At 40.2% G+C, this 24,364-nt stretch overlaps 1 protein-coding gene across 1 annotated transcript in view; it reads right to left on the reverse strand.

Annotated features, from left to right (window-relative positions):
- DLG2 (discs large MAGUK scaffold protein 2) overlaps window positions 1–24,332 on the reverse strand; it is a gene marked incomplete at its 5' end in the record, with an annotated part of 1,505,837 nt that extends 1,481,505 nt beyond the window's left edge. Inside the window, one exon of the mRNA XM_084617703.1 lies at window positions 22,535–24,332. Coding sequence (XP_084473829.1) covers window positions 22,535–22,553 — 19 coding nt within the window. The remainder of the gene's footprint in view (window positions 1–22,534) is intronic.
- Window positions 24,333–24,364: the final 32 nt, after the last annotated feature.

Here is a 24,364-nt window from a genome sequence, read left to right on the forward strand (position 1 = left end):
CCAGCTTGACTCCTCCTGTGTCTGACCAGGAGTTGGGAGGATTTGGGGGGAACCCGGGCCCGCCCTCTACTCCAGGTTCCAGCCCAGGACCCTGTGGAATGCAGCTGTCTAGATTGCCTCTTGGAACAGCTGTGCGACAGCTACAACTCCCTGAGCTACTTCCCCATGGCCTCCTCCCAACACCTGCTTTATCCTCACCATAGGACCTTCCTCCTGGTGTCTGATAATGCTTATACACCTCAGTCCTGCAACAGTCCACGTTATCACTCTCAGCTCCTAGTGCCTCTTGCTCCCAGCTCCTCACACGCACACCACAAACTGAAGTGAGCTCCTTTTTAAAACCCAGATGCCCTGATTAGCCTGCCTTAATTGATTCTAGCAGCTTCTTGATTGGCTGCAGGTGTTCTAATCAGCCTGTCTTAATGGTCTCCAGAAGGCTCCTGATTGTTCTGGAACCTTCCCTGTTACCTTACCCATGGAAAAGGGACCTACTTAGCCTGGGGCTAATATATCTGCCTTCTATTACTCTCCTATAGCCCTCTGGCCCGACCCTGTCACAGTATTAAATAACATATGCCTGACTTTTACATTGTATGGCGCACTTCCTACAAAGTGCTAAATGCCCTCATCTCCCAATTATACAGACACTGAGGGAGCTGAGCACCTTGAAAGTTTGAGCAGCATGAAAGCTAAGACATTCAAGTTATGTTGGCATGGTGTAGGACTGTTTGGACTGCAGTTTGGTTGTTCAGAAAGGCACCCCAATACCTGTCATAATAAGCTGTCAGATTAAACACAATGTCAGCAGGTGAATTTCAATATATTCACTAGATCAGAAGAAAGGCTGAGTGGTGGTTTCCATAAAGAACTGATTCATAGGGTATGTGGGGTGAGAATGAGAATATTCCCACCATTAGACAGTTTACATTTTGGCAGCCAAAATAAATGAGTACTTTACTATATAAATGTATGATCATGAAACAGCCCAGCAATCGTCATTCCTTCCTGAGATTGCCATGAATCAATTTTACTCCAAGTTTACAATGAAAACAAATTCAAGCAAATCCAAACAGCCTATTAAATAAATAAACCTAAAATTCCAACAGGTTCTGGGCTTAAATATCCATTGCATGAATTAAATGGACCAACTAAAAATCCATCTCCAACTCTACACAAGCCTATGTTGGACAATATCCATGCCACACTGGAACTGTCTAACTTCCCGAGGCTTTCAAATTCCTAGCTTTGGCACCCTCCCCCACCTCCCTTTCCCCAGCTTGTATGTTAAGGTAACTACTTTTTAAGTTAACATATTCAACTAAAACACTAAATACAAGCCAAACATTAAACTGAACAGAGTCTAACTCTACAAACTCTGACTCACATACACCCAGAATTACTTTAGGCTTATTTGGAACTGCATCACATTGCCTTATTCACTTTCCACTGGTCTTTATTGAATTTCAACTTGTTGATTTCAGATCAATTCTCCAATTTATCCAGGGCATGTTCTAATCCTCTCCTTCAATGTACTTGCAATCCCTCTCAACTTGGTATCCTCTGCAAATTTTTGTAGTTTAGATAAAATTTATAGACTAAAAGAAAGTTAGTTGCATACATACATCTATGTGCACAAATGGGTAACAGAGCATGCAACACTAGGTAGCTGAGTGCACAATTACCTCTTTCTGTGGAGAATCAGTCCCCATGGGTTTGTCCTTAAAGATACATTGAACCGTTTTTGTACAAGAACAAACCTTAAGATCTTAAAATTACAACAGATTTTACACTTAAAAATAAGGGGTGAAATTCTAGCCCCGTTGAGACTAGTGGGAGTTTTATCATGACTTCAGTGAGGCCAGGATTTCACCCCAATATATTTAAAATCAGCTCTGTCTAGATCTACCTATCAGAGATCTGCACTTCCCTTGCAGGAATTGATGGCGTCAAACAACTAAAACAGACAGTACAGGAAAATGCTCTTTTCTTTTTTTCTTTTTGAAAGGTGCTTGTGATCTAAATTTTTATAGGGAAATTCTAGAATCATTGAAGTTTGGTATTGGCAAGGAGAAATAGGGGAAATTTCAGCTTCAATTTGGCAGGTAAAAATTGTACAACTAAACACACAGTTTGTGTACACATGAGGCTAAAGAGGTGATTGTACATATTTTTCCATATACACGCTATGCCCATACCTTGTGCAGATATTTACACCAATACAGATTGTGTATGAAGTGGACATAATCAGAGTTAAACTGTTTTACACTCATTTTACACTGCTGTAAAAAATTACACAATATACAGCGCAATAGTAGGTTAGGCCCCATAAACATACTTTGAAGTGATACAGTTTTGTTGATTTGTCACCTTGGGCCTGATCCTACAGTATTTACAGGATAGCAGGATTGGACTTTGCTTCCCCTCTACAGACTTGTGTATAAACAAACCTTGTATCACTTGAGTTATACTGGGGTACTTCAAGCAGTACAACCCTCTCTCCCCTCCCCCACAGTGTGGAGTCAATTACATTGTCATAAAAGTACTTTATACCATGAGAGTTTATTCCTTTACAGAAAGGAATGTAGGCACTTTAATACCAATATAACTGCTTCAACATTAGGGCTTTCACCAGCATAATTATTTCTGTTAAAAAAAGTCACACCCCCTAACCAACATAGTACAGCCATTTCATGTGTATATAGAGGCAAAATAAAAAAAACTTTTTTGATTTTTTGAGAGATTAATTCATACTACAGGAGCAAGTAAGGTTGCCAATTTTGGTTGGATGTATTCCTGGAGGTTTCATCACATGACAATCTTTAATTAAAAGATGAATCATTAATTCCCGGAGACTCCAGTACAATCCTGAAGGATTGGTAACCCTAGGAGCAAGATGCAGTTAATTCAAACTCAGTCTCAGAGGGTAAGTGTACACCTCAAAAAAAAAAAAAAAAACCCGTAGCAGTGAGTCTCAGAGCCTAGGTCAACTGAGTAAGCCTTGTGGGACCGGCACTGAGGGGGCTAAAAATAACAGTGTAGATGTTTGGGTTCAGGCTGGAGACCGGGCAGCCTATGAGGCCCTCCATCCTTGCTGAGGTTCAAAGCCCAAAGCCCAAACATCTACACTGCTACTTTTAGCCCTGCAGCATGAGCCCCACGAGACTGACTCAGTTGACCTGGGCTCTGAGACTCACTGCCATGGGACTTTTTTTGCTGTGTAGACTTACCCAGAAAGACTCTACTCAGGGTATGTCTTCACTGCAATGTTAGCCGAGGGCTAGTAGGATTCGAGTCTGCTGAACACGGGTTTGTAAGCCCAGGGCTTCAGCGTCCACACTTATTGGTGACCCTAGGTTTATTATTTCTGGACCCAGGTCCCAAACCCAGGCTCCAGCATCCACACTTACAGGATGCAGACCCAAGTCAAACCACCATATCAGTCTTCCTAGCACAGTCCCCAGCTGTAGCCACTTGAGAACCTTGGTTTGTGGTGCAGTATAGGATAAACTTGACTGTCTATCCCACACATGACAGCCGACCAAACCACATTTTGAGTCTGCGTGCTCCTGGCAACCAGGGCCAGCAAGATGGAGGAGTCACCATTCCAAGAGCTTCTCTTGCTTGGGCTTTCACTCTTGTTTCAGGAAATGTGCAGAGGATCCATGAAAAGCTGGTGGACACACTGGTAGCCTTCTCTGAGCTACTGAAGGCACCTGATGGAAGAGGAGGAAGATATAGACGTGGAAGACTTGAACTGGCTGATGCTGCTCATGACCCTCAGTATAGCTGCTGATGCCCCCTAAATAGATCAGTGTTTCTGGTGAAAGGTCGCAAGCACAGATGGGCGGGAACATATCATACAAAACCGGGATGAGCAACAGTGGGTCCAGAACTTTTGCATGAAGAAAGCTACATTTCTGGAGCTTTGTAAGCAGCTTCCCCAATCCTCCAGCATCAAGATACGTGCATGAAGATGGTCATACCAATTCAGAAGTGGGTTGCTATAACCGTCTAGAAGCTGGCTACCCCAGGCTGCTACCAGTCTGTTGCTAACCTGTTTGGTATTGGAAAGCCAGTTGTGGTGGTGGAGGTTTCTGAGGCAATCAAGCATGTGATGGTGGGCATAAGCAATAGTCCTGAACTAATTCCTGGTTTTGAGAGAATGGGATTTCCAACTGTGCTGGAGCCATTGATGGGACTCATGTGCCCATAATTTGCCCTCCTCAAGGAGCATGAGAACATAAACTTCAAAGGGTACTACTCCATTGTTATGAAGGCCCTTGTGGATCACAGAGGCCAATTTATGGATGTCAACGTGGGCTGCACAGGAAAAGTTCACGATTTCAGGGTTTTCTGCCAATCAGGAATCTACATTCATAGACAGGAACACTATTTCCATCATACAACATTGTTCATAAATATAGTTACTGTCCCCCCTGCTATTTGGGGGTGGGACCCCATATATCCCATTTTGCCCTGGCTTATGAAACCACAGCATGATATGAGAGGGCCTGGCAAAAGAAGGTTTAATCACACATTCAGCAGGTACAGAATGGTGGTTGAATGTGCATTTGACAGACTAAAATTTTGCTGGGCTGTCTACAGACCCATTGGCTTCCAGTGTCATCAATGCTGTCCACATTATTGTGACTTACTGCACTCTTAACAATCTTTGTGAAGGCAAAGGTGATCCATTTGCCCTTAATGGACTTATGACAGTAATGGATTGCTGGATCTGCACACTCAACCAGAAAATGCACCTATTACAGCTGGAGCAGGATGCACCCGAGCAACAGAAATCAGGTATGCTCTGTGCTCCCACATTATGTGCTTGCATAGGTGAACGAAAGAGGGAGAATAGTACTCTTATGAATGTTTTTGTACAATGTTTACAGTAAATGACATAGTCACATCATACAATGAAATAGGTTGATTGTCATACATTTATTTATAGATGAGATGACTGCTTATGAAATGGGGAGCAGGCATGTGGCAAAAACTATGTGGTTACCGTACGCATTTATGTAAATAAATGTATTGAGAAATTGTGTTTAACTTTAGATACAACTTCCCAATAGTCCATGATCATGTGTTTATCTTTATTATATGAAATACACATTATATGATGTGATGCTTTCTTAATTTCTTAAATAAACTTTCTTAATAAAATAAAAGCCTTTATTTGTGACCATAGATGTTTTACAAAAAACACAGTACTAAACCATTGCCAGGCAGTCCAGCTGCCATTAGCACACCAAAACACCAGTAATAAACCAGTATCAAAACCATTAATAAAACAAAGTGCATAAACCAAACACTGAACAGTGCAAACAGCAAAACTAGTGTCAACAAATACATCCCCTAATGTTGTGTGTCCCTTGGTCCCCCATTCTCCTTTCCCTTTCTTGCACTTTTAGTGTACACTTGGCACCACTGCCCATGGCTGGAGGTCTGCAGAGGATTGAAGCCTGCAGACAGGGCTGAAGCATGGAGGGGATACATTTGCCCTGTCCAGATGCTGCTACGTCCTGGTTGCATGGGCCAGCCAACCATGGAATTGTTCAAAGTGTTCCTGGGCTGCACATGGTACTGTGCATGGGACTCTGGATATAGCACAGATGCAACAGGAGCCTGTACTCTTGCAGCCATAATCAAAAGCAGCCTCTTGAACAGGTCTTTCTGCCGTGCTCTATCTTCCTTCCCCAGCCGATGTTCCTGCTTCAGAAACTGTGCTGCAAGCCTCCTCTCACGCCCTGCCATTTTGTCCTCTCTCTCTCTCTGCAGCCTGCCTGTGCCTTTCCACTCACCATGAATCCTTCTCCCTCTGGTATTGCACCTGTTTGTTGGCCCTGTTCAGAATGTCCAACCTAAATTCATCATGGAAACGATTCCACTTGGACCGGCCCATGACAGTTCTGAATTCCTAGGACCTGCTGGAGTGTGGCCACGCTGCTGAGGGGGAAGGACCAGCAGAGGTTGAAAGTCCTAAAAGCAGTCATCAAACAGTGCATTATTGTCTTAGTACTTCAGAACAGGTTCAGTGCATCCACAAAGAAGAATGCCTTGTGGAACCCCAAGGCCAAAAAATGATACATTATAAAACTGAGATTCAGCACATTGTGAAGGGAACACTTCAGTTCCCAAAAGCTCCATGAACACAACTGTGTTTAATCCAATTGAAATATCCCAGTGCACAAACAATGGTAAATTAAAATTTACAATTGCTTCTTCTTCAAAAATTGCACACCACTTTTGATATTTGGGCGAGAGGGGGCATGGCTTACTATCTAAGCCTTCTCTATCCTTTCAGGAATTCCATATTCTGGAGGACATAAAACTGGAGGTTCCTGAACGGCAAAGGGACTTATTCCGAGCTGCTGGTAGCAAGCCAGTCATGTATGCCACAGAGGTTTTCAAACTCATGATGACTGCGCACCACATATACGAGTGAAGTGGGCTAGTGACCTACAGAGGTGAACCAGGAAAAAGAGCTCTTTCCCAAAAATTTGCCTACGTATCTGAAGTTCCTACTACCAAAGATTTGCAGCTATCAGCACTCAGAATTGGGTCAAAATTCATGGGGAAATCAAAAGGATGCTGTGTTAGTATCCACATGGATTACTGCCTCCCTATGGCTTCTGATGCAGCCTGCTGTGAATGCATCTACCCATGGACTACCTGTAAAACACACACAATTATGTGGACCCTCAAAGAACTACACAGCCATCCCCTTTCCCCACCAGCACATTTCTGGAATACATACAACCCCCTAGCTGTACTTTGGACATTGCTTTTGTCACCCATGAACTACATTTAGCCTTCCCAACACCCCACTGGACAGATTAGTGCTTACAGGCGGTTCCTTACATTGTGATGTGGCCAGGGTGGATAAAAATCAATGATTTTTTTAAAAAACATAAAAAAAATTGGATTTTTTTGATAAAATCCTTTTTGAGGAAAAAACCTATCGAAAGATAAAGATACAGTATAGTTCAAAGATATTTCATCACGGAATAGGGATTATAAATTCTAATTCTATAGTATGAGACAATATATTCATGTAACGTTTAAGAAAGGTTTTCTAAATGAGTTCCAATAGTTCATGGATTAGGGACCCAATTTTATGGGGTTCCAGGGGCTTCTGTATAGATTATTTAGGTTAATCTTTCTATCTACCCAATGGGACTCAGTGCTCAGGCTAGAAGATACCATCAGAGATGCTTAGTTTTGCAGTCCTCAAACTGTGGATTTGTGTCCCCAGAGATAACATACTAGTCAACAGCAAAAATGTTTTTAAATAAATAAATAATATAGAGAGGTGAGAAATAACAGACCTTAACCCTATTGTCTCTCTGCAAATTTGTGTACACAGGGTCAATCCCTTACCTCTCTCTAAAAGTGCAAAGTTTCAAAAAGTTCAGTGAATAGAAGATTGTTGGGGATGGAATAGATCTGGACAAGGAGAAGAAGTCTGGAGATAAATGTGAGAAGGGAGGGACAGGCAGTAGAAACAAAAGTGAAACTGTTTGAGCAGCATATTCCTGAAGTCTTGAGGTCTTTCTGAGTGTAGCCTTCATTGATTTGAGATCTACCACACCATTCTCTCACTAGAAGGGAAAACCTATAATGGCAGCAGGCCATGAAAGAGACCCAGTTTAGGAATAAGAACCATTCAAGGAATATATGGTTGCTGATGATGTTTTAAAGAAAGTCACACCAGTGAACTGGTGGAAGTCACTTAAGCACTTGGATTCAGAGAGAGTTGAAGTGATAATCTCACTTTTAACAGCAGTAGTTTCTTCTGCTGGTGTGTAAAGAATATTTTCTTCCTTTGGACTAATTCATTCCAAATTGAGAAATTGTTTGGGACCTGAAAAAGCAGGAAAGCTTGTGGCTCCTCAGAGACTAACAAATCTGTTCGGGCATAAGCTTTCATGGGCTAAAACCCACTTCATCAGATGCATGGAGTGAAAAATATAGTAAGCAGAATATATATTATAGCACATGAAAAGATGGGAGTTGACTTAGCAAGTGGCGGGGGGTGTCAGTGCTAATGAGCCAATTCAATTAAGGTGAATGTGGCCTATTCTGAACAGTTGACAAAAAGGGGTGAATACCAAAGGAGGGAAAATTACTTTTGTAGTGCTAATGAGGCCAATGCAATCAAGGTGGCCCATTTCCAACAGCTGACAAGAAGGTGTGAGTATCAGCAGAGGAAAAATTACTTCTTGTAGTGACCCATCCACTCCCAGTCTTTATTCAGGCCTAATTTGATGGTGTCCAGTTTGCAAATTAATTCCAGTTCTGCAGTTTCTTGTTGGAGTCTGTTTTTGAAGTTTTTTTGTTGAAGAATTGCCACTTTTAAGTCTGTTGTTGAGTGTCCACGGAGATTGAAGAGTTCTCCTACTGGTTTTTGAATGTTACAATTCTTGATGTCTGATTTGTGTCCATTTATTCTTTTGTGTAGAGACTGTCCTGTCTGGGTTTTAGCCCATGAAAGCTTATGTCCAAATTAATTTGTTAATCTCTAAAGGTACCACAAGGACTCCTCGTTGTTTTTGCTGATACAGACTAACACAGCTACCACTCTGAAAGCAGGAAAGCTTGTTTTTCTTTTCCAGATTATGAACAAACAGGAAAACGAAGGTGAAGACAACTGAGTAGCTGCAAAAGGCAGTATTTTAAGTTTCTCATGTTGACCTGGCTGACATAGTCGATTTAATTTTTGTTTTTGTTTTTTAAATATTTCATTTAACTATTTTAGTTCAAAACAATTTTAACAAAAACAAACCTGATTTTAAAAATCTTGAATGTTTAACTAACTTCAAAAATTAATATGCTTGTTTTGTTAAAATATTATATGTTTGCTGTTGAAGAAAAAAATCCAGAATACGTAACATTGTTGTTTTAGTTAAATAAAACAATTTAAATGTCTGTCTGGTGATGTTCTCCTCCTAATACAGCATATTATTAATGATTAACCTGTTGAATTGGAGATAGTTCACCTCCCAATGACTTCATAAATATCTGCTTCAATTACCTATGATAAATGAAATAACCAACCTTCATTCAATTTCTAATATAGCTGTAGAACTAATCTGAAAAGTTTTCAAAATAAATCACTTTAAAAATGTATAGTGTTTACCGTCTAAAAATGAAAAGTTTCAGAGTAGCAGCCATGTTAGTCTGTATCTGCAAAAAGAACAAGAGTACTTGTGGCACCTTAGAGACTAGCAAATTTATTAGACCATAAGCTTTCATGGGCTACAGCCCACTTCATTGGATGCATAGAATGGAACATATAGTAAGAATATATATAGAGAGATACAGAGAAGGTGGAAGTTGCCATACAAACTGTAAGAGGCTAATTAATTAAGATGAGCTATTATCAGCAGGAGAAAAAAACTTTTCTTGTGATAATCAAGATGGCCCATTTAGACAGTTGACAAGAAGGTGTGAGGATACTTAACATGAGGAAATAGATTACAATATGTGTAATGACCCAGACTGGGTCAAGATTAAACTCAATAAAATTATGGAGGAGATGGTATGATGGGATGACATGATTTTGGCAATTAATTGATCGTTAACTATTCATGGTAGATAGGCCCTGTCATAAATATAAAGGGAAGGGTAACCACCTTTCTGGCCACAGTGCTATAAAATCCCTCCTGGCCAGAGGCAAAACCCTTTCACCTGTAAAGGGTTAAGAAGCTAAGATAACCTCGCTGGCATCTGACCAAAATGACCAATGAGGAGACAAGTTACTTTCAAAGCTGGAGGCAGGGGGAACAAAGGCTCTGTCTGTCTGTGTGATGCTTTTGCCGGGAACAGATCAGGAATGCTCTTCAGGACTTCTGTTAAGTTAGTAAATAATCTAGCTAGAAATGCATTAGATTTCCTTTTGTTAAATGGCTGGTAAAATAGGTTGTACTGAATGGAATATATATTCCTGTGTTTTGTGTCTTTTTGTAACTTAAGGTTTTGCCTACAGGGATTCTCTATGTTTTGAATCTGATTACCCTGTAAGGTATTTATCATCCTGATTTTACAGAGGTGATTCTTTTACTTTTTCTTTAATTAAAATTCTTCTTTTAAGAACCTGATTGCTTTTTCATTGTTCTTAAGATCCAAAGTTTGCGTCTGTGTTCACCTATGCAAATTGGTGAGGATTTTTATCAAGCCTTCCCCAGGAAAGGGGGTGTAGGACTTGGGGAGATATTTTGGGGGGAAGACATCTCCAAGTGGGCTCTTTCCCTGTTCTTTGTTTAACACACTTGGTGGTGGCAGCATAGGGTTCAAGGACAAGGCAAAATTTGTACCTTGAAGAAGTTTTTAACCTAAGCTGGTAAGAATAAGCTTAGGGGGTCTTTCATGCAGGTCCCCATATCTATACCCTAGAGTTCAGAGTGGGGAAGGAACCTTGACAGGCCCAAAGGCCTGCGATGGGATGTTAGATGGGGTGGGATCTGAGCTACTGCAGAGAATTCTTTCCTCGGTATCTGGCTGGTGAGTCTTGCCCACATGCTCAGGGTTCAGCTGATCGCCATATTTGGTGTTGGGAAGGAATTTTCCCCCAGGGCGGATTGGAAGAGGCCCTGGGGGTTTTTCACCTTCCTCTGCAGCATGGGGTACGGGTCACTTGCTGGAGGATTCTCTGCACCTTGAAGTCTTTTAAACCATGATTTGAGGACTTCAATAGCTCAGACATAGGTGAGAGGTTTATTGCAGGAATGGATGGGTGAGATTCTGTGGCCTGCATTGTGCAGGAGGTCAGACTAGATGATCATAATGGTCCCTTCTGACCTTAATATCTATGAGTCTATGAATCATGACAAAAAAATTTTCTCCAGCTGATAATAGCTCTTCTTAATTAATTAGCTTCTTACAGTTTGTAGGGCAACTTCCACCTTCTCTGTATCTATATATATATCTTCTTACTATATGTTCCATTCTATGCATCCGATGAAGTGGGCTGTAGCCCACGAAAGCTTATGCTCTAATAAATTTGTTAGTCACTAAGGTGCCACAAGTACTTCTGTTCTTAAAAATGAAAACTACGTCTATCTCTGAGTTGTGAAGAGTATGTATTAAGGTTATAACAACCAACAAGAATGCACTTTTATGTAGAAATCCATGATTAAATCGAGTCTTTCTGACTAGTGATTTAAATCAATTTGATCAAATTTAAATCAATTTGATTTAAATCAAAACCACCCGGGGTGTGGCCAATTTGTATGCCATGCCATACTAAAAGGGAGGGTTCTTAGTTTAAATACCCTGGCACATCTTTGTAATAATGTGTGAGTTTCTTGTGAAAAAATAAGTTTAAAGGCTTGTTTCACTGTTGTTTGAGCTTCCCGGTCTCCACTTTGAATTCCACATGGTGAGGAAGAGGGGTAATGTCAAGGCGCTGGTGTGCAATCCGCCATTAGCAGATACACATTGCTGCCAGCAGCTTGTAATAAATTTTACATTGGGGCATAAGCTGGAAATCCGTCCCACCCCATATTAACAATAACCAACATGGAGCCAGACATTTACCAGGTTCAGGGGCTGCTTTTGATTCTTACATTGCTGCTGCCAGTTTCACAGCAGGCTGTTCCTGCAGCAGAGAGCATCAAAAAGCTCCTCCAAATAGGGCCCCAGGATATGCTGCAGCTGCTCTGGCTGCAAAGCCTACTTAGGCACCAATGTGAACACAAGAGTCACTTCAGAAGCCTGATCCAGTGCCTGTTGGCTCCCCTCTAGTCCTACATTAGATTCTGGAGTCAGAATCCTGGCTGACAAGGTTATCATTAACCGCTGCTGGCTCAGTGCTCAGCGTAGTGCCCAGCACCCATTCAACATCCTTGTAAAAGAAGCAGGTGTGGTTCTCATTCCTGGCTTTCAGATAGTTGGTCTTGAGCCACTTAATCCACTCCCAGGCCTGAGTCAAACAGAATTGTGTGTAGATGGAAGGGGGTTTTGGTTTGATCCTGAGTCTGAGCCTTGTCTTACACTGCAGTGTAGACATACCCTTACACAACTTCCCCAAACAGGATGTGTTGAGTCATAATATAATCAACCAGAGACAAGACAGGAACATTACATTATTAGAACAAACTATTATCGGCTGAGCAGTGATGCTGAAAGCAAGTCCATGGTTACCTAGCAATTTCTGAGAGCTGAATAACCCCTTCAGAGCATTGCAAAGCTATACAAGACAGCATCAGAGTTTGTGAAGTAAGAGATTTTCAGGACACAAAATGCTCAAAAGAATACTCATTTAAAGAAGATGTAATAGATCATTTTGTCATCATTTTAATAAAAGCAGTAAGCTTCTTTCTTCCCCAATAATTTTAAATCTGAACTCAAACAACTTATAAAGAAAAGTTGCTTTGTAAAATAAATTTTCAAAAGTACAGTGAACATTTAACAAATAACATTATGATATACAAACTATATGGGAATTGCTTCACTGACCACTGCTTCTTCTGGAGTGAGACAGCATGATACAGAACAGTTTAGAACAGAATGTGAAATACACTAGATCCAGCTGAAACTGCAGGGGGAAATTTAGACAGTCAGAACATGATTTCCCAAATTACAATTTAGCTAGGATATCAAGAGTGAAACCTGGTCTCTTTGAAGTTAATGGCAAAACTCCCATTAATTTCAACAGGGCCAGGATTTTACCCCAAGCTACTTGTGAAAAGTGACACAGGAACTTTAATGACTACTCATGGACAGGCCTTGATTTTATGACTCATTTGAGAAGTGACACTTCTAAAAACACAATGCACCCTAACATGTCACTGGGATGTTGGTTCAGCAGTGCTGACTTAGAATCCTACTTCATCCCCACCTCTAACTATGGCTACTCCTAAGTGTTCCCTGAAAATGTCCCTTTCAAATAATGACCAGCCCCAATCTACTATTGGTGTAATGTGAGAGTATCATAGTTTCAGGGTTATATGGCTGCCAGCACTAATTTACTTAGAGATGTAGTTTTTAATTTACCTTAATGTCTCATTTTTCAAATTGCATCTGCCTATATTAGCATGAGGGGTCTTGGTTAATTTCAGACATCTGAGGGATTTTTTTATTAAATAAGTTAGAATGCATGTTAACACATACCAGGTGAAATTTCTTCCAAGAGAACCAGAATCAGAAAATGTTGGACAGCAAAGTTGCTATATAATAATTCCTAGATTTTAAGTGAAATTTTGGAAGAAACAAGGAGAATGGGAAACAAAGAGAACACATGGACAGAAAGGGAATGGGTAAGACTTTAAGTAATTTGGGACACTTTTTAAAGGAAAATGTATTAAAAACAACTCTGGAACTTGGAGACTTCAGACGACAAGTGAAAATGAGTCCGAGGTTTCAGCAAACATTGGTCCACATCTCAAATGTTTCAAGACCACCTGATTTGATGCAATTCACCATCTCTGCTCAGGAGAGACCCAGATTTGGAGTAACAAGGTGTTGTCAATCAAATGGAGGTTAATATGCAATTTGTGTGAGAAACTTGCATAACACCTAATTGCACTATTCCCTGAATCAAGCCAGTACTATTGACTGTTCATTTCATATACCCTAGTTTTCACAAACAGAAAACAGGCTAATAAGGAGGTGCAAGACAGAATAATATATGCATCACACGGTACAGTGTTCTGCATTAAAAAGACCTGAAAAAAATCTGAATTAGATTTATTTTTTAAAACCATAACTTTCAAACTTGCAGGTAGAAGTCAGTTTATTTGCTCAATAAAACAACTAGCATTCAGAAGGAATACAGGGGGGGAAATGTCTTTAATATTTACTCTTTCGCACATTGGATGGTACAAGTTACAAGCTATAATCAAGCATCAAAACACCTGAGAACAGTGGGTAAAAGGCTGATAACTGGGAGAAACATACCCAGAACAGGAGTCAGTGTGGTCTAGCGGACTGCACAAATGAACTGGGAAATAGCAAATGTGCAACTTTATGCTAGCCACAAAAACATCCCTGTGTCTCAGTCTCTTCTTCTGTACAATGGGATGTTACTCAACTACCCAGAAGAGGCAACATAAGGATTGATATATATGTTTATAACCCTTCAAAGAGTGGGTGAATAATGAAAGTGCTATTTATTATAGAACGTGATGAGCACTAACATCACCTCAAGATATGAGAGATGATGATGTTTTAAAACAATATGCACTGAGAACAGGTAAAACAGGTAGATTGGTCAACCTCTAATCTGGCCTGCTAGGAAAAAAGGAACAAATGAACAGCAGTATCTGTTACACACATAGGTCTACAAAGAATTGGCAGACAGGCTTATATCTATGGCTTCTATCACCAAGAAATGAATAGTGAGAGATGAAGAGCATTTCAGTAGCTTTCCACTGTACCTTTTACGTCTAAATTTATACGAAACAAAATCTAACATTGCCATAACACAGACATGCTTACAGAATTCTGAGTATTGCTTTCTTTTATAAATGTTGCTTTGTAAATAATAGGTACTATTAAAAATATTAAAGATATTCCTGGATTTATGTTAATGTGATTCAATGAAGGCTTGGCTGCAATCCATTCTCAGTAAGAGATATGGTCTCATTGCCTAGCAAGAGACACAATGTGTAACCAGCATGTATGAAAAGTTAGCTCTCCACAAAATTTGAATTTAGGAAATATTTACTTGTGACATAACCTTCATCTGAATCTTGTTACTGTCCTCAGATATGCAGATGTATATCACCCCGTATCCTCTTTAAAAAATTGCTCTACAGGTACAGCAGCAAATTTTACAGGACCAAACAGCACCATATGTTCTTGTATATTAAGGCAAAAATCAAGAACCCAGATGCCAAGCAAAACTCTACTAGTTTCACATAAGCTTATCAGGAGGTCCAAGTGATGAGGAAAGGCAGCTGTGCATTATCCTCCTTTCACACACCATCACATAGTTGTTGCAATCTCTGTACAACTACTATAGGTACTCCAAATAGTATGCTGCAAAAAGATGGAGTGAGCCAACTCAGGGGAGCAGTTGTAGAACAGCAGCCGTATGCAGTACATTCACATTTAAAGCTGATGCAATTAACACAGCTAAATGCCATGTAAGCAAAGTTGCTCTGACTATCATTAGCTTTAGTAGCACACTCTATGTGTGACATGAATACAGACAGGTGGAGTGAGCTAAATGCAGCATGGCCTAGGAGAGAGAGATGTTATCAGTGCAGAGAGGGAAGTCATGACCCCTACAAAGAGGGAAACTGGCAGATAGAAATCAGTGACTTTCCGGAGTCTTCCAACCAATGCATGTTTTTGTTGACACATCAGCTATTCCGTGCTACCACAAGCCCTATCCTGGGTGAATGTAACAGAGCTCTGTGAGACCAGAAAATGAAAGTCTTTCCTTGAAAGGTTTTACCTTGCTTCTTTGTGAAGAAAGGTGAGAATGTGGCCACACAGATTTAGAAAGGAATATTCTACTTATCTTCAGTCTAAGGCTGATCATAACTATGCACACAATTGAAATGGGGATTAAAAATTCAAATAATAGTTGTTCCTATAGAAGTGTGGCTCACGGTTAAGGTTTTGCACTTAAAGCGGGGATTCATCCACTTTGTCTTGGAGTACTGAACTATTTTTTCTGAGAATTTACAAGAACATTAGTTAGCTAATGGGTTAATAAGTTTTAAAAATGGGTCCTTTACGTAATTTAGCATCAAGCCTGTTTCTTTCTCCTGAATTATCTTAAGGGAATAATGCAGATGCTTCTAACTTCCCCTTATAGTTAAAACTCTCAGAAATATTTTGCAGATGCTACTTTTGAAATAGTTTTTTGTAGAGTTAATAATATTTTTCCCTGCTATTGTTCACTGCTGAAAGTTTCTTCTTCAGCAGGGGCTGACAAACATTATAATACAGAGAATTCCACATAGCGCTACCTCCTTTCAAAAAAGGTTGCCATATTCCATGAGGACCTTCCCTCTTATCCCATGTCAGCTTGCTTTGCTTAAGAGCCTTTGGTGAGGGACCTTGTCAAAGGCTTTCTGAAAATCTAAGTACACTACATACACTTGATCACCCTTGTCCACATGTTAGTTGACCCCCTCAAAGAATTCTAGTAGATTGGTAAGGCAGGATTTCCCTTTACAAAAACCATGTTGATTCTTCCCCAACAAAACGTATTCATCTATGTGTCTGATAATTCTGTTCTTTATTATAGTTTCAACCAGTATGCCCGGTCCTGAAGTTAGGCCTGTAATTACCGGGATCACCTCTGGAGCCTTTTTTAAAAATTGGTATCACATTAGCTATCCTCCAATCATCTGGTACAGAAGCAGATTTAAATGATAGTAGTAGTTCTTCAATTTCACATTTGAGTTCCTTCAGAACTCTTGGGTGAATGCCAACTGGTCCTGGTGATTTACTACTGTGTAATTTATCAATTTAGCAAAGTCAGTACAAACTAAAATTTCATACAGGCGACTTTTTTATACAGTTCTATATACTATACACTGAAATGTAAGTACAATATTTATATTCCAATTGATTTATTTTATAATTACAAAGTAAGCAATTTTTCAGTAATAGTGTGCTATGACACTTCTGTATTTTTAAGTCTGATTTTGTAAGCAAGTAGTTTTTAAGTGAGGTGAAACTTGGGGTACACAAGACAAATCAGACTCCTGAAAGGGGTACAGTAGTCTGGAAAGGTTGCGAGCCACTGAACTAAAGCACAGAAAGTTTAAGTGACATGTCACAAAGCAAAACAATGGCCAAGCTGGGAAAAGTCCTTAAATCTCCTAACTCCCAGTCCAGTGCCTACTTCGATTAGGCTGCTTCCCAGTATGAATTTATGTAACAAATATTTGTTATATACTACTTCTACTTCTGCAGTCCTTCTATACACAGAACTTCTTATTGATAGTAGTAGCTTCTGTCACTGAAAAACTACAGGATTGGAAAGAGATTAGTCATGCTAGTAGCCAATGATTTAAATTGAAGAGTCTGAAAAGGTTAATATAAAAATTTGCTGCCACATGTTTAACTCCCACAAAACTGAAATTGCTCTTATTGTAGTCACAACCTCTGATCCTAACCATCAGCTTTGCACTGCTCCTAGTCAATTTCACAGTAGAAAGTGACAGTCAATTTAATAGAACTTGGTGTGAAAAATGGGGCTTCATGCCTGCACGTCATTTGACAAAAATACATTCTAGAACATTTCAGCAACTAAAAGGACAGCAAAAACTTTAGACAGTACATATGTGGGATCAGCATTTTGTTAAAGGTGAAAAGGAACTACCAAAATCCATTACTTCAGTATGTACTTGATTCCCCACTCACAAGGTTAAGAGGAGCATTTACACCACTAAAAACACAATTTTCAAACCTGGGTGCCTAATGTTAGGATTCTAAATACATATTTTAGATATCTAAATAGAACTAGCCAGATTTGTAAAGATGCAGATCCCTGCAACTCCAAATGAATTCAATGGCAGCTGACATTCTCAGCACTTCTGAAAACCAGACTACTTCTATTTAGATATCTATAATATGTATTTAAAAGCCTAACTTTAGGCAATCAGGTATGAAAATTTTAAAGTTCAACATTTCTTTTTAGCTCTCTTCTTCTCCACTGATGTCATGTCACAGGCCAGCAATGCTATGTGTTGTTCCACCAAAACATTCATCATTTAATGATGTCATCATTACCAGTAGGCTCTGCTTTAGCACACTGGAGGCTCATGTGTGCTCATATTAAATCCTTTTTTATTGATTTGTTTAATATGGCATGTCTTAGAAAGTGTTTTATATATCATCATAGAAAATTTGAAAAAATGTACATGGAAAACAAAATTTATTTACAAGAGCACCTGTGAACTGGCTACATGATAAAGCAGGCTATTTCAATAGCTGTGATGTCACAGAAAGAAGCAATTGAGTTATGTTTCATGCTTTTATTCTATTTTGTAAATATATCGAAAGATCAGGCAAATACAAAAATAAATATAGGCCCTCATCGCTTGCAGGAGCCAACTGATGTGACCTTGGGGGACTCCAAAAGGAATTTGAAAAGCTGACTTTAGTTTCTGTGCTAAATGTTTCCATAGTCTAATGAGGAAGTATATTATTTTGTCATTAAGATATACCATAACACCAGCATTATCTCATTGTTTGGGATAGCAATGGGTAGTATACATTGGTATATAGCATCTTTGCTTCATACCTATCTCTTTATTTCTAGTTTATGTTTGCTAAAGTGTAGTATGCAATAAAGGAAAGGAGTGTGTTTATTCACTTAATAAGCTTGTGCAATCATAGTGTCTAAAGTGTGATGTCCAACAAATAAACGTGACGGTAGTAAAGAGTATTTGATTTGATTTTAATTTTGTTAAAGTGTATTTAGAGCCAGTGAAAGGTGAGGAATTGAAAACCCCAGAGACTGAAGTCATTGGAACAGTTACAGCAGTGCAAATATCCCTAAAATGCCTCATCTTTGCTGAAGGAAGCACCTGAAGTAGTGAAAGGATACTTCAGGCTCATTTCAGTCACTGGTCTCTTTGTTGAGACTGACAGCAAGGGTGCCAACTGGGTGTTCTTAACCATGTGGACATTTATCTCCTTATGGAGTGGACTGAGACCACCAACTCATTTCACTCAAGCCATCAGACAATCATATACTGGCATAAACTGGATTAGAACCAATGGCAGGCTTGCCTTATTTCACACCCAGAAAACACCCGTTTGTTATTCAGATATTTTAATTAAGTATTTTTACTGACTACAAATAGCCTAAACTTTTCACGTTAGCTGAATTGGCCAATAAGACTAGTTTTGAAAAGGAAAAGCCAGTCCTGTAATGCTTACCTGCTTTAAACAGGTAAGGCAAGGCACAGAAGTCCGTCAGGATTTGTGTGATGTTTGCAGTCTAATGGTGAAAAAGGAGCATTCCCTCCAAAATAAAATTTCTAACATATTCCTTGCTCTTTAAAGGGGGACACAACTGGAAAGTAACTACAGTAACTCCTCACTTAAAGTCGTCCTGTTAACGTTGTTAAGTTGCTGATCAATTAGAAAACATGCTCCTTTAAAGTTGCGCAATGCTCCCTTATAATGTCGTTTGGCAGCTGCCTGCTTTGTCCACTGCTTGCAGGAACAGCAGCCCGTTGGAGCTAGCTGGTGGGGGCTTGGAACCAGGGTGGACCGGCAGCCCCCCATCAGCTCCCCATTCCCCTAAGTTCCCTGTGCAGCAGCCAGCCAGCAGGTTATCAATTGCCAGCAGTTCAGCTGACCCTCCCCCCACTGTCATGTGCTGCTCCTGCCCTTTGCCTTGGAGCTGCTCCCCGCAGCCTCCTGCTTGCTGTACGGGGGTGGGGGGGGGTCAGGGTGTCCCCCTCCCCCCTGCTCCTGCACCCCGCTTACCCCATTTCCATAGAGCAGAGGGGGACACAACAGGGCTCAGGCTGGAAGGAGCTTCCTGGCAGCAGCTTCTGTCTCAACTTGCTGATCTACTTAAAAAGGCAGTGTACTTAAAGGGGCAATGCGCATCTCTCTCCCTCTCACACACGGTGTGTATTTCTGTCTGCCATGCTGTCTCCCCACCCTCCATTCATGCTGCCTTGTATAGTGTGAGGCTACATTAACAACAATGGGTTAACTCTTGAGGGCTCAGCCGATTGCTAGTTCATCATTTAGCAGTAAGGCATTCCCTGGTAAATATCCCACCCTCTGACTTCACTACCTTAACCAAGCTCCACAATCATCATCGCTGTGTACCAGTATTAAATTGTTTGTTTAAAACTTATACTGTGTGTGTGTAAACACATACACACACACACACTATATATATATATATATAATATAGTCTTTTGTCTGGTGAAAAAAATTTCCCTGGAACCTAGCCCCCACTATTTACATTAATTCTTATGGGGAAATTGGATTCACTTAACATCATTTCACTTAAAGTCGCATTTTTCAGGAACAAAACTACAACACTAAGTGAGGAATTACTGTAGTTTCAAATAATTCAATGTTCTGATGCAGCCTCCTGATAACAGAATGTCAGGATTTTGAATTGTTTTGTTTTAAAATGTGTACCGTTTTTTCTGCTCATCTGATGATTTTTGAAGGATATTTTGGTTAAACTCAAGACCAGCATAATGCATGTTAGGATCACCCCTCTCCCTGCCCTCTCTGTGCGCGTATCTCCCTGCTAACTCCTTCACTTTCCGTAGTACCGCTGCTGCTGCTGCCACCAGGACACAAACGCTTTCAGAGGCTGGGGAAAGTACACACACGTGTTTTCTGCTGTTATCTGCTGGGGAAGACAGTAGATATGGGCTCCTTACTGCATAAGACCAGAAATGAAACTGATTGTCAATAAAACAGTGAAAGGCATAAAGCAAAACAAACTGCAAAACTTGAGGGGAAAAAAACCCTCATTTTCCCCCCATTATTACTTGTAAATGGAAGTGAGATGTTCACGTTGATAGCATCCCTTTAATTACATTTTGTGAGAGTAAGCCTATTACAGACTATAAATTTAAGTAACTCAAAACGAGTAAATAAAGTAGCTGATTCACTAACATTTTTCAATCCCCTTCTGTACATATGTAATCACATTTTAATAACAGCTTTTAATATTTAAATACAAATATCTTCACACTGACAGCTCTAATACACTAATTGATATGAGAGGCTAAATTGTGCCAAAGGAGCCATTTTGCTCTACCAACTGCACATTTTAAAATTTTCAAAATATATGTTCTTACAGTAGACTGGTAAAAATTATAGTGTAAGAACTACATTAAAAATCTGAGTTAGGCTGTCTTGAAACAGAGACAGGAAATATATAGATTCTGAGATTTTTAAGGTCAGAAGGGATCATTATGATCAACTACTCTGATCTGAGTAACACAGACAATGGAATTTCACTCAGTAATTCCAGCATCAAATGGGTATCTTGTGATTGAGCTACAGTTCAACATCCAATTCCGAAAGGCATCCATACAGAAAAATGTACAATTCAGAGTTAAAGCTTTATCTTTCAAATGGCACTTAACTCACCTGTTGTGAACAAGTATAATATGTAAGCCTCATAGTGGAGTAAGATGACGTGTTCACAGCACAACAGGATGACTTAAAGGGCCATTATGAGGGGGTTATTTTCCTCCATAAATATTCCCATGTTTACTACGGTTAATTAAAAATAATTAACTAAATTGGTGACTAATATTATTTATTAAATCATTATACCGTTTTGATATTTTGTTTCTATTCTGCAATGTCTACAATATGATCAAAGTAAAACTTTAAGTGGAATTTTTATATAAACCTTCATAATAATCTGTTTGGTTTTACAATTATTTACATCAGAAATTTTGAATCATGGACCAGAGGTAGAAGAAGCTATTTTTGTGAAAGAAATTAATTTTGAGTTATACTGAAGTTAGCTGTGTCCATATTTTACTAATATCTCTCACTTTAGTTCTTTATTCCACACATTGGCTGTGCCATGTCAAGAGCCTTAAGTTCTAGACAGGTGATCTGCATGAGAACAGTTATTTGCCATTCTTTATTTTATCTGCACATTTTGTAATCTAAACTAACATGTTAAATTACTGTCCTGTGTTTGCAAGACACAGAGAAACATTTACAGCATAAAAGTTTTTGGAGTAATCATAAGTATTTACCAACAATTGCTAGCATGATCACTGTAAACTGCACTTTACCAAAGCTGTGTCTAAATCCAGTGTAGTCACAAAGTGTTAAATATTTATATGAGGGAGATAAGACACTCATATTCTGAGACCAACACAGCTACATCAACACAGCAAACAAGTATTTATGTGGTGAACCTAAAAGTATAAGAGGCAAAACATGGTGCTGTTTTTTTAAAACACAACTTTGCTACAGTTATTAAAGTAATATAACCTTTTATATCCGAACATGCAGAAACCCCAAAGCTTGTTAAAATCATGTAGCTCTCATAATTAAAAACATTTTTGGATAACACAAAGGTTGAAACTTTTACTGACAAAGTGCACTGAAATGAGTTTTTACATTTATTTTTACTGCTACTGCTGGTGGAGTTACCTGCTGTATGTTTCAAGAAAAGGTATTGGGTTAAACTTTTTTAAAAAACAAATCTTACTAATGTTACAGCCACCACCTTAGAATATTAAAACAAATATTTTATGGCTTACTTTCCGCTATTTATGCTCTGTTTCTATTGGAATTATTTGAGATACATAATTTAATTTAAAACCCTCTCTTGGCCATGGTTTTAAGTTTTGTAAAGGCTGATTTTTACAAAACATACTATCAAGATCAAATATGACATGACAAATCTTAAAACATTCTACTAAATGTGTGAGGGTTTTTTTTAACTACAATTGTAAATGCATAAATTGTTTCCCTCCCTGCAAAAGAAAAACAAATCACTCCCCCACTGACATGCTTTTACATTTAAAATTGCAAGTACTAGACATCTACAACCTAGAAAACGTAGATGTAAAATGAGATAGGAAACTTCATAGCCCACCTTTCTTCTTGACTGGCATTCTTGGTCTTACTTCTGGTACTGGATGCAAGTGCTTATTTACTGGTATCAATGATGTCCCACTGGGATCGCCTTGTGAGCTCAGGAAGTAGGTATTTATTCAGATCACTTAAGCAGTTCAGTTAGGAAATACTGCTTCAGTCTTGCTTTTCTAGCTGTACTCACTATTTCCTCCAGTTAAACTACCAGTGCCTCCCACAGAATAAGAAAAAAAGAAGAAAAAAGAAGAATTTTGAATTTTCCAAGAGTGGTTTTCAATATCTGTAAAATATTTTTCAATCTATAAAAATACAAGAGAAAATGCTCCTTGGCATATAAAACCCTATTATAACTCCTCTTCTGGCAGCAAAAGTTTGTCAGTTAAACAACTTTATGTAAGACAATTAAGGCACAGTCCATCTCTAGGCAGCTGTCTTAATATTCCACCTGAACAAGTTCAAAGCCATCTGAGTTTCAGGACAAAAATTCCCAAATAATCCAAATAAATTTCTGGGGGAAAACAAAAGCAATCCAGAATAATTGTATAAACTCCTTTCACTGGAACTTGGGTGAATTTTGCTAGTTATGTATAGCTGTACTGGGTGCATACACAGCAGACTAAAAAGGTCCCTTTTTTCCTCACTGCACAAATGCTTTCAAATCTCACACTCTTACCCAATAGAAGTCACTCCTCAGTCACTTTCATTTTTATTCTCTCCACCCAGCCTTATGGTCTTTAATGTCCCTCTGATCCTCCCATGTATTAAAAGAGAGGATTGAAAAGTAGGAAAGCAATCCCTTGAAAGGGAATTATTAAAGTGACCGTGCTGCTCACTGGCCACTTTGGCAGAGCAGCTTGCTTTATTCTGGAGCCGTTTACTTCATGCCATTTCTTTCCTTGCAAAGCAGCTGCCTCATGAAGGAGGAGCAGAGAGGGTTTGGAGCAGAGCTTCACAAAAGGTTAATTTTCAGAAATCCTGCAGTATCAGTGGAATAAAAAAGCAAGCCATGAAATGAGTCCACAGTTTCCCCACACACACGGGCGCAGCTGCTTGGCCTCAGTATAAGCCCTTCTCTCCCCCTTTTTCTGCAGAAAAGAGTTGCATTTCACCCATCTAGATTGTTAAGAAAGGTATGAAAATGTCATGCAGCCTCCAAGTGTTTCCCTGCATGCATGAGGAGCCGTGGTGCACGTTACATAACCCTGCTTTGCATTTATCTTCTAGGAGAGATGGACACTGTGTTTGGGGGCTGCTCTGTTCTACTCTTTAACGTTCACCATTCAGACCCGGGCCTCTCTCTCTCTCTCTGTTTCCCACCACACAGATAGATCTTTTCCCCCGTCCTCTTCCGTCTGTCCCGGGGACGGTCCGTGCAGGGCGGGCCCGCTGGGTTCTGGGCTGCGGCGCAGCGAGGTGAGGGGGGAGCCGGGCAGGCTGGAGAGAGGCGGGGGGAGAGTGCGGGGCCGGGCAGGGCTGGAGGACGAGGAAGCCGTGGGGAGGGGGGCAGGGAGCTGGCAGGTGGCTAAGCGAGGCTGGGCGCCGCTGGAGGCTGGGCGCGAGGGGCCCGCAGGCAGCACCTAGGAGGATGCTGAGGCCTGGGGCAGGCCTGGAGCGGCCGCTGCCTCCGCCCGGGTCAGCCGGTTATCCCCAGGGCTGAGGGGCCCCCATTGAGGGCACGGCTAGGGGGAGTCTCCGCGTCTCCAGCTGCCGGGTCCCCGCTCAGCCCCGTCTCCATGGACGAGCCGCCGATGCCGTCGCTATCCTCCTCCCCTAGCAACAAGAACCGGGCCCAGCACCGATCCCGCCCCCCCTCCAACTCCGTGGCCAATCA

The sequence above is a fragment of the Lepidochelys olivacea genome (genome assembly GCF_965140295.1).
Source record: "Lepidochelys olivacea isolate rLepOli2 genome assembly, chromosome: 1".
Taxonomy (NCBI): domain Eukaryota; kingdom Metazoa; phylum Chordata; order Testudines; family Cheloniidae; genus Lepidochelys; species Lepidochelys olivacea.